The 12054-nt window shown below is 40.2% G+C and overlaps 1 protein-coding gene across 2 annotated transcripts in view; it reads right to left on the bottom strand.

The window, feature by feature from the left end:
* Nucleotides 1–3366: 3366 nt before the first annotated feature.
* Nucleotides 3367–12054, bottom strand: part of PARP16 (poly(ADP-ribose) polymerase family member 16) — a 76357-nt gene continuing 67669 nt past the window's right edge. The window contains exon 7 of one of the 2 annotated variants that reach the window (XM_069222835.1): nt 3367–7914. In XM_069222835.1, coding sequence (XP_069078936.1) covers nt 7770–7914 — 145 coding nt within the window. In that variant the 3' untranslated portion in view covers nt 3367–7769. The remainder of the gene's footprint in view (nt 7915–12054) is intronic. The other variant, XM_069222836.1, reaches the window with a different exon arrangement.

Consider the following 12054-nt stretch of genomic DNA (forward strand, 5'->3'; position numbering starts at 1 on the left):
GTGAGTTGTAGATCGTCAGTGTACCAGCTTGTTTGAAGTCTACTCCATGGAGTGGTTGTGGTAGTGGGTGGGACACGAGGTGACCCAGTTGTTGAATTTGTCATTGGATCGGTTGCAACTGTCTTAGTGCGTCGGGCAGTGGCAGAAAATTTCTGGGGTCCCGATTTCCTCAGAGATAGCCTTCCAGTTGCAATGGGTGGTTTTGGTTGGTGCGGGTCTTCGTTATTGGTTAAGATGTAGGTTGAAACAGGCAAAAGCATATAAATACTTTGGGACAATTGAAACGGTATGGGGATCATAAGGACATGGCAGATGAAGGGATAGGCCACTGACTGGCTTGATCCTTGACAAATGTGTGGCTACAGGGCACACCAACATCTCCGACCTCCATTGGGTATGTTGACCCATACTACGGGTATTAGTTTGACCTGACAGTGTTATAACCACCTAGAATACCATATCTGTAAACTTTAGAGAACAATTTGTTGCACAGGTGTGAGAGTCCTATGACGAAGGGATCACAGTCCTGAAGAAGTCTGTGGGCTCATTTGGGCCCAGTGAGACAACTGAAACATGTCTAATTGGGATATTTGGGAACAACAGCAATGCCTTAGAGCCCCCTTTCTTGTTTTTAAGACCTCACGGCGTTTGACCCTGAAATAGAATTTATAGTAAAAGGTATAACTGTAGAGATTTTTATTTCCACCCTGATCCCCATTAAACTCAGAAAAAAGGTGTGATACAAAACAACCACAGAAGAGCTCTAGATCGAGGCCATTTGCCCCCTAACAAACTGTTGGGCAGATGTAGACAACTTTCTGATGAAGCATGACACCTAGGTTGGTGTCTGAAGGATTTGTCTACATTTTTAATGACTAACCAGACATGCACCAGTTTCTTTTTGTGATGGCCCCCATACCAATTAAATTGTCCTAGGGATCCTTAGTCTCAGTATGGACATCTGAGGTAATTATATGTTTTTGCTACTTACGATAGGGAGACTGTTACAGTGGATAGCCTCTAATCTCTCTTCCCTCTGTTGTTTTTTTGAGTTGGTTGAAACAGACCAGGGAGCAGTCAGTCCAGGTGCGGAGGTGGTACTGTCCAGGTTGCTCCTGGATAAGCTGGTAAGGATATGGTCTAGGGGATATCAGGCATGGTGTTTAGGTCCTTAACTTGTTGGGAGAGACAGAGTGAGTACAGGTTTTCAAGGAGGTTGGCAGTGTTTGGGGTGTGTGGTTCTCCTGGTGAAAGTTGAGTTTACTGAGGAGGTTGAAGGTGCTGGAGCTGAGCACAAGAGGAGCAATGAGATCTGCAATGGAGTTCTCAAAGTTGGCTCCATTCATTCATTCGGAAATCCAAGTAATAAACTATGACTAAGAATGTATGTGGAAAAAGCGGAAGGAAAAACTAAAGTAATGACACCTGAAATCAAGGTTAACTTGGTATTTTTAGGAACCGTGACGGGCTGTTACATTACTGCACATTGCAAATATACGATTTTGAAAAACAGAACAGTTTAAAGTGTAAGTGTTCTCATAAGTCTATAGGATAATGTAAGATACAGGGTTCCAAGACAGACGGCTTCCCCAGATACTACTGCCAAGTATGCTAGTATCAGGGCTAATGTCATGTGCTCTTCTTAACATGCTTTACTATGTTGTATATTTACTTTGATGATTACTGTTTCATTTTCTATCATTGCACTGCCATAAGATACTAACAGAATCTCATTCTAAAGTCAATGATTGCTAGAGTCCTATGTTATAATACTTCTCTAGCTATCTTTAGGCACCCTTCTTAGTACCAGCTGTACCATCACACGTTGTTGCTGTTTCAGTTTACCTGTTCCAGTTTTCTGCTGGAAAACCGTGGGCCTTTTACAGAGTAAGCTGTGTGAATGAATAACTTGCTCTTTAAGCCAAACAAATTTGGAAGTGAAGAATGGGGTATTTACACACAAGTTCGGTATCAACACTTTTCTGCACACAATACTACACAAGATCTTAACTTTTACCATTGATTACCTAGTAGTAGTTCTGAAATCTTTATTCTCAGGCCCTTTTAGATGAATGTATTTTTTGTCTTCATCATTTCTGCTGAAAGTAAATCTGGAAAATGCCCTTTAGGAATCAGGACTCCAGTAAACCCCCATGCCTCCCACCATACAGTGTGTTACGCGTGTCCAGACATATGCTTTGTAGGACTAGATGTTTATGACATGGACCAGTCTCTGGGCTATCGCCAATATAGCTTCCAAAATGAGTCATAATACTTTACACGAAACACTCTGAACTGAACAATACTCCAGAAGTGCCCTCAAAGAATGGACATAAACAACAGATGTATTGTACAGAGACAGGCGTCAGGGAAAGTCGTTACACCAAGAGGTAAAACTGTATGGCCAGTTTCTTCACTGATATCAGTGGTGGAAAATCGTCTTTTTATCCGTGCTGCAACTTCCTGTGCACCTTAGTGGTTTCACAGTTTTCCCCAAGTCCTTGACAATACATAAAGTTATTAGCAATCTTTAAACCGTTCATGACAAAGATGATGAGTCAATAAGATTGTAACGGCTTGCAAAATGTTAATTTCCCACAAACATCTTGTCACCTTGATCCAATGCCATGTTCAATTATCTAAAGGGTATTTAGGCATTAAAGGAGCTCATTCTATTACAGGATGGCAACATTTTCATTCATTTATTTATTAGGTGTTTGTAACACAATCGTGCAAACAATAGCTTGCTCCAGAGATCAAAGAGAAGCCAGCAGCTATTTAAAGATTCAAATGATGTGAGGTCCAGGAGGAGTGATGTGAAGAGAAAGGGTGGAGGATTGAGAGAGGTATAGTAAAAGGTAGCAGGTATGTGTGGCACACAAAGACAGCTGGAATTGGGGACAAAACGAATTCAAAGTTTTCTTCACAGAAAGAGACCATAATTATGGCTCTTGGACAGGAATCCGGAGTTCTTCTCACTGCCTCTTCATTCTTCCAAGTGCTCCATTAGTTCTGGCAGAAGGACTCGCAAACAAAGCCAGCCACTTGCTGTGCATATATTTATATTGTTTGGTACTGAAACTAAAGTCTGCCCTTATTCTCTACTGTTGCTAAGCATGCACATATCACCTTGTTCTCCTGACCATCCCTACCTTTATTTGCTAATACATTCTGAATGGTTTAATATAACATGAAACTCTGAAGCCTTGGGTATCCCTTAGAAGAAGGTGTATGTGAAGTACTGCAGTAATGCAAATAAAAGGTTAATATATCCAATTTAGTGTTTATCACTTTTGTATGAAACATTACATAACAAATAGGAACAATAGATATGACATATTGGCACAATAAAGGTAACGCAATCAATAACTATGGAATAAATGTATTGCACTTAAAGCAGCATTAAAACCAAAGTGAATTCCAAAATTAATTCCACAATCATCACTAGTGACAGAAAGGCACCATCAAAATATGAATGTAACCACTAGCTTCATAGAACAAAGTTGCATTTTTGACACAAAAAAGGCACCAGGTTCTTCAAAATCTTCAAAGTAAGCATTCTCATTGTACGATCAGAGGAGCAAAAAAGCATCTGGCTTTTTTCATTTAGGAAAACTATATACATCAACCTAGAACACTTCTTACACACTACAAGAACCTCAGAAAAAGGAACCATTAAATACAGATGTTCAAGGATGATACAGCACAACCTTTCTTCCTCAAAAATAGTCATGCAAAGGCAAATCTAATGTTGCAAAAAAAAAAAACAGATGGAGGAGCCAAACATAGGAGCAAAAAGGAAATAAGGGATTACTTTTGTACTACTGCTTTAATTAAACTATGAGTGTGGTGAGGTGAAGACGTTTGCTGACTGACAGGTGTGTGATACAGGGGGGCTGCTTCAAGAAACAAACCATAAAGTTTAAGGTAAGATGAATCCCTGTATTTTTGCTTCTAAAAAAGCCCACACGGTCACCTGGGGCACATCTGCGCAACATATGGTCCCCGGGATTTCAAATCAATGCTTTGCATCAGTTACCAATCTCTTCTTTTTCAGGAGGAAGTCTTCATGAAGCAGTGCAATCCACCCTGTATGCAAGGGCAGGTCAGGATACCGCAATAATCACGCCCTTTGTCCATGTCCTGAACCCCCTACTGCATCTTATTTTGAGTACATTGCTTGGACACAACCACATAAATAACATCATTGCAGACAAGAAGCAAATACATATCAGGCAGATTTCAAGGTCACGAAGAACGATTTGTATTTTTTAAACAATTTAAATTTACACAAATATGTCAATTGATTTGCATTTTAAGGTCTGCGGAGACCTGGCACTGAGCATGAATAGTAAGGCACTATTTAGATATCTGCATTGTGAACTGAAACACCTGCAGGCTTTCACAGGTCTACCACCTGTTAAGTACACACACACACACACAAGCATTTAAAGGACTCTTTGAACGCCATTTAAAAAGAAAGTCAATACCACATCACACAAAGCTTTTTCCACATCAAGAGGAGAAAGAGTTATCTGCAAGGGTAAAGCCAAGGTTAACTGGGTTAAATATAAAAATAACTATAATTATTACTACTAATATTACCCTGTCAAGAGCAGGTGCCATTATCCAGTTATAATGGTATGCAAAACGTTTACGCTCAGACAACTACTTCTGGAATAGCAACTGCATTAGAACAGCTAATAGTGGAGGCAACATACTATAGCCGTAGCCCTTACCAACATCCACAACCTGAACTGCATATCCCGCATTGTGTAGTAGCTTGGTCTGGCGACTGTGTAATTCTATCTCAATTTATACTAAAAAAGAAACCCCAAACCCATAGTTCAATCCAGACATCATGGCACGTTTTCAGGGTCTAGACACATCAGTGACACAGTGTGCCTAGTCTAAACCTCATGCTACAAGCTTTAAAAAACTAAAAGTTAATTCCTGACATAGACGATAATTCAAAACAAAAGTAAAACACAGATACATCCATTGCATACTGAATAATTAATTCGCTCTAAAATATACCCACCATTCACACTGATCAATTTCAGACAATTTATTCATAAGTCACAAAACTGTTACAGTCATCTAGGTGGATGCTCTTGTGTTGTGGCACTACAGCTGTTGATCGTCCAGCATCTGCTTTGAGAGCTTACACTACTCACTTGGATTCACTAGAGATGTTAATTAAACAATATTTTTGACTAGGTGTCAATTACAACCGTTAATTTAGGTTAAAAGGACAGCGCGATGACAGAGCAATTTTTCAAATTAAATCTAATCAATACCGTAGAATCAGAATCCATTTTTTTGTGAATTTCACTGCTAGCCGGTATCTTTTCCCACTCTGGATCACCACAGGATATGTACAGCAGCAAACAGGGAGAAATCCTTTATGAAATCCTCTTCGAACCCCTCAGATATATTAAGACCAGCAAACCTTCTCCCGATATCACAACTATGATATACAGCCCATGACATAGAAAGAAGTCATCATCCACTTTTAAATATTTGATCAGAAAAACAGTAGGGCATCCCATCTGTAAACCTGGTATGTGCACAAAGGTGTTGGTGATAGTAACAGAAGATGACTTAAGATGAAATAATGATCTCTTGGTCCCATTAAGCACATTAGCAGCATTGTACCACTTCTACCACTATCCTATCTTTTCAGGCTAGACCAAGTTTGAATTCTATGGAACTTTTTAGTCTGATTACCTCTTTTCTATGTAGTCGTGGCCAGGCGGTCACCTTTCTTTCGGTTTAGCACTAATCTGTGGATGTCTATAGGCATCTTTTTGAATTATGCTCCATTTTATTTACTTTTTTTGGTTGACTCCTTTGGAGATTCCTCCTACGAATTTGTACACAACAACCAAATCTTTTTCACAGGTAAGAGATGAAGAGCAGCAAGCTATCACTGATAATGTATTTCAAATGTTTATGGTGGAGTGGTTGTGAGTAAATTATGCCAGTAAGCAGCATATTCTCTGACCATTTCTCAAAGCATCCTTGTGGTCCAAAAACGTTTTAGCAGTTCCGTTAGATCCTGAACCTAATCCAGGACCTATGGTCAGAAAATCGACATGTGAAACATCATTCAGATCAGACACTTATAATCCCCAGAGAAGTAATTTGCAGGCAGTTCTTCAAATTACAGCAATTACTGAACATGCACTCCTTCCGAGATAAAGTGACAGTGGTCAACTCGTATGTGTCATAACGTCTTGATAACCATCATGCTACTTATATGGGCCATCCACATATATGCTAAAGGTGTAAACAATGTTTACTATGAGACCATTTAAACCCAACATTGCCCTTCATTCTTTGGCTCCTGACTTCCACTGTGATTAAGTTTAAGATATTAAAAGGCACTACTCGTCTACACTCACAGGTGAAAACTATGATCTTCTGTTGCATGACTTTCGGTTATCCCGTGACAAAAAGTCTACAAGTGTGGTAGATGCTTTTCAGTTGAAAGAGTTGCCTCAAGGAATAATGTACCCAAAGTCATAAATAGGCCGACCACTTACTTATAATAGAAAAAAGCAATAACACCTTTGTTATGTTCAAATTAGTCTGTCTTTACTATATGATTATTGTCTAAAGCAGCAAGAAGCCTCCAACTGAAGGCTGAGCTTAAACACACTAAAAAAGATGACGCCTAATCTTCATCCACTCCTCAACCTGTGGAACAAGCAGCAGAAACATCAGAATACAGCAGCACGTCTGTGGAATGTCTGCAGGCCTGAGAGAATACATCACAAGTTAAACTCAGGTTTTTGCACCTGATAACGGCCTACAGCCACTTTCAGATAAGGAAAATGAGGCACGGGTATTCAAGCATTACAACTGCTCTACTGGCTTTTTGTGGGGGATTTTTATGGCTGGGGATGACTCTTGCTCCAGAAGACTGAACATTACATTTCTGAATAAATATTAAGGATTAGTACCAATAGTAAATCCACAATCCCCAAAAATGTCAAATAATATTGCCAATAACCTTTTAGTAGAGGTCTCCAATGATTTGGAAAGATTTCAAAACACCATGGTGCTTTCCAGAATGACCAGAAAGCCCGACTTTTCAACCACTCACTTGAAAGTCTGACTACTCTTCGATTCCTCACTAAAAGTTCTCTCACTGATTGGCCAAGACCTTTAGCAAACTACACAAATCTGACCATAAACTCACCAACCAGACAGACCCAAAGCCTTCTGCGTATCTATTGCTCAGTATTACAAAAGTGTGAAAATATACGTATATGGATGGGTTTTCCAAGCTAGAAGTCTTGTATGGGATTTCATTTCACCAGGCTGGTGTGATTTTAAAGAGCAAGTGCCTGTGGGACAGACCAGCCGGGCAAACAAGGTTTGTGCATAGCAAACAATCAGCTTTTGAGCAGAGGTCAGAAAGTGCAGCATTTGGTGGAACCCAAGAATTATAAGAAATTCAGAAGAAAAAATATTGCTATTTAACATACTTTGTTGCTACAGTGCTTAAACTGTCCTCAAGCCAATGAGGTTGGCGTGGTTTAAAGAAAGCAGCAAATTAAAGTATTCTCCTAGCTAACGTCAGACATTTCTGCAGTTTTCATGCACATTAGTCAGGAAACTGCTTGAATGAAAGAGAAATGGTTTGATACAGCTTAGCCTGGTCTACAACCAGGGCACAGACTGCTGTAGTGTCCTCTGTAGAGAAATTGCACCATTAAGGCAAGATGTGAGCATATTATGGTGTCCTGGTCCAGGTAAACTCAGCTCGTCCAATCAAATAGTCTGTTCCAGTAGGAAAGGAATGCTGGGGAGTTGCTGATCCCAATGACAGCCAGCAGCAGAACATACATACTCATCATGAGGGCAAACCGATGGTTGGAGAACCAGGACGGTGGACTGCAGGTTCTAACAAAGGTAAAAACATGTCAAGCTCAACTATGCTTCACACGAACATTGCTTTTATATTACAAAACAGAAATTCAACAATCAGAGATGTGATTAATAAAGATTATGTTACTGAATAGCTGAGATAGTTACAGAATTGTATTGCAGTCAAAAACACATAACATATTACATTTTAGATTATTTCTTTATAGCAATCTGTATTATTGAATTACTTTTCTTATATTTGCCTCTTTCTGACATGCACTTCTAGAGAGCTCAATCTTTTATGAAGATTTTAGACACATGATGCAAAACACATTAATGCTTCCTGGCTCAAGCTCAAATAACACAAGTAAATAAAACGGGATTATAATTACCTTTATAATGTGGTTTACATTTTTATTTATTTTTATAAAGAACAACAGATTACTTTCCTGCCAGAAAATGTCCTTTTCAGAGTCCTGAAGTCTACTGACGGAAGAGTGAAAACCAGCATACGAGACACTCTGAGGGGCACATTTTGTGCAAAGACCTTTTGATGAGGAACACATAGTTTTTTTAAACCTAATATTATATCGGATTCATACATATAATGCAATATAAGCAATTGCCCACAAGACCTATATATCACTTACATTGTACACGTTTCAAAGATGAAGGGCCAGACCATAGTCACTTGGAAGTTGACACCTTATATTCCCGCCTATAATTGTCTCACTGTCCAATATTCGCTGACAACACCAGGGTTCCATATTCTGGTTTCCTCCTCCATTTATTTTTTATCTCTCTGTCCTATTTTGGGGGCTGGTTCGGCTCCTTCAATACGGTCAATCATTAGATTGTATAGCAAATGAATGCATTACCCCATGTTTCTAGTTTAAGGTGATTAGCTGTTTTTGCTGTATTGCAAACGCTACTGTTGCCTACCAAGCCACATCATATTGTAATAATGCCACTAGACAATATTCAGCACATCACTATTCTCAGCCTGGCTAACACTAGTCGTAGGTCTATGAAGCTCCTCTAGTCTTTCCCCTCCCTCTATACAGCAGTGCACCCAACAAGCACACTTCAGGCAGCGGTATCTATGGGGAATCTGAAGCCATATTAATCCATGTAACAAATAACGGGGTAAAGGGAATGGCTGAATTAATCTCAGTTACAAGCAGACCCTTAAGGCAGCACTCCAGTCCATCGTATTTCACCCACAATGCCACCCAATTCACAAGCCTGCCTCATGCAAATTAGTGCTGGCTTCTGCTCAGTTGGGTACCATCAATAGGGTGCAGCTTGATCCCTAAGGCATAGTGAGCATGGGACCCAGGGCTGAACATCCCGTTGCACTTAGGGCCTCAAATGCAAGAAACAAGAGGGCACTCGGGCCCCATTTCAGTCTAGTGTTTTTCACCCATGACTTTAGACAAAACCCATTCTTATGCAAATCAGTCAGTACTGACCATGCTCCTCACAGGAACAGTCCATCCAACATAAGCAACTCTAAACCAGTTTTCATCCAACTGAGCATCTTCAGTATGGTGCACCTTGAGTCCAATGGCCACTATATCAGATCAAATATATGTTTGTGTGACTATATCAAACTAACACATGCATATTATGGGTCAAACTGAAGTCATGCAATAGTGGTCGGCACTAAGCGAATGACATTTGGTGCAGGTGCCCAATTTTGTCGCAATTATCCTGCTTAAACTGAAAGGTGTAAGGTAGACCCTATGTGAGAAGTTAAACTGTATAATTTAAATCTATTGTTCCTAGAAATATTTGCTACATACCTTGCTATTCTGTCATTGTCATCATCACTTAATTCCCTACACATGATTTCTTCCCATCGCATCTTCAGCCTGGCAAGCGGGTTACCTAAGGTCTTTATGATCTAGTTGCAGAGGTGCAATACTATCCTACATCCAGATTCCTAAGCTAGTAACACTTGCAGGCTTCTATCTGTGGGCGGTTCAAGGCCACGATGAGCCATATGGCCCGTACTGTGTGTACTAAGGACTTAAATGACAAAATTTGTACCAGAGCACTTGCAGGAAATAATGCTTGTCACATTGTGTCAAGGGTTATACCTGCAGATAATTATTCAACTTCTGGTTCTCCAGATGGGGAGGCTCACGTAGCAACATACTGAAAACTGTGCTGCTGTAGTATTTTCTTCTCATAGTTAAGGGCCCTTAGGCCTTTCTTTAGTTGTGGGTGGCGTAGCTTATCCTGCACGTTCCACCCTTCCAGAGTACTGATAATAGAAAATCTAATTATTTTAAAAACAAACAGAACAATTTCTCTGGCACCTTGGAGAAAAAGTAGAATCATCAAGCAATATTATCATTTTAGATAATGTGATCCTTCCCATTACCACCTGTGGGAGCATTAGCTAAAACCGCACTGAGCTCCTACTCACCCTCAGAGACGCGAGTATGTTACCATCTATTAAGTCGCTGTCTTTCTCGACCCCCAAACTAGGGTGCACCAACTGCAGTGAATAGGGGTCCACCTACCGCTGTGAGTTTGGGTTTGTTTTATCAGTGGCAACAGACACAACCTTTTCCAGTTTGCCTCCAGGCCTAACAATACGCCAAAAGTGTTGCATTACCTCCTGTAACTGTGCTTCGGCTACAAAAGGATGTCATCAGCGATAAGGGATAAAATATGACATGTTTCGGATACGTACACACCATAATCAGCACTGTTTAAACTAATTTGCCAATGGTTCAATAGCTTATAGAAACAGGATAAGTGACAGTGGGCACCGTTGCCTGGGGCCCCTCTGCACGCCTTACTGCAAAAAGTATGCATGCCACATTCGCACCCAGACCAGTGGGCCCGCATACAGGAGTTTTACCCAGCTTAACACAGACATCCCAAAATTCATTTCTCCATTCACTGTGTAAAGAAAAGACCAGTTCAGGGACTTAAAGGCCATTTCAATGTAGGGTGCAGCCACTAAACCTGGTATTTTGCTAATGCATTGTCCACCACATAGAATAACTTGCTATGGTTTGGGGAAGTATTCTGTCATGGAACTAAACCATTTTGAACTGGATGCATTAACGAGGGGGGCTTCGTTAGCAATTTGCTGACTATTATTTTGCCACTATTCTTTAGTTAGCTATTAGTTAGCTGGGCTCCGAGATGAGACCAGGTAAGTCAGATTGGAAAAAAGAAGCATACTTTGCCACAAAGGTGGGTGATGCTGAAAACAGAAACAAAGCTTTCGGGAAATGTGAGAGAAAGAGAGGGCTACAAGGTATAAATGGTAGGTTGGAAAGCAAGTATCTTAAGTGTTTGATGATCAGAGTATATTGTCTGGTAATGCCGCTGCATATAAATGTTCATTAACAGACACCCTCTAACTTTTTTGAGGTAACCAATAGATCAGCCTTTGGTAATCCTGGAGCCTGCTTGTTGAATATTATCCATTATCTCAAGGCTGAAAAACAGGCATAGATTGTTTGGGCCTGCTGATGTACGACAATGAAACCCTATAAAACTGCACATTTGTATAAAACAATTGATTTTTTTGCAATAATTGCGTAGCATTTTATATTATTCACGTTCATTAGACTTCTGTCTTAAAAAGTAACTAACTATCTCAGCAGTCATGCACTTCTGAATGGAAATGTTAGAACTAAAATATGAGACACATTTGTTATATACACCTCTTTGTGATCAGTTCTAAAACTTAGGCCGAGATGATTACAATGGTACGTACCGTTTGTCTAAATTCTCACCAGGTAAAAAAAGGAATCCATCACATCGCTCACCCAACCTCCAAAGAAACCAATACCAGGCATCCTTTTGCGTTTTTCACACCCACTCAACAACAAAATATCACAGGCAGCATGCATAACTTCAACACAAAATTGTTTTGCCTGCACCTTACCTGTCCCTCATTCTCAAAGGAGTTCCATCCCCATCTATCCCACCACCTTCTCACCCTAACCTGCGGTCCAGTGTTTGGATGTCCTGCAAGCTCCCCATCAAACTATCCCACACCAGGCTGTCATGGGACACCATCTACTCACCTAATTCCAAAACAGTTACATACTTGGTTGTTATGCCACACTCAAACCCCAGACAGTTCTAGATCATCAACCGATCATAAATTACAAAATCAAGAAAAGCGACAACCTGCCAAACACC

This window comes from Pleurodeles waltl, chromosome 3_1, assembly GCF_031143425.1.
Source record: "Pleurodeles waltl isolate 20211129_DDA chromosome 3_1, aPleWal1.hap1.20221129, whole genome shotgun sequence".
Lineage (NCBI taxonomy): Eukaryota > Metazoa > Chordata > Amphibia > Caudata > Salamandridae > Pleurodeles > Pleurodeles waltl.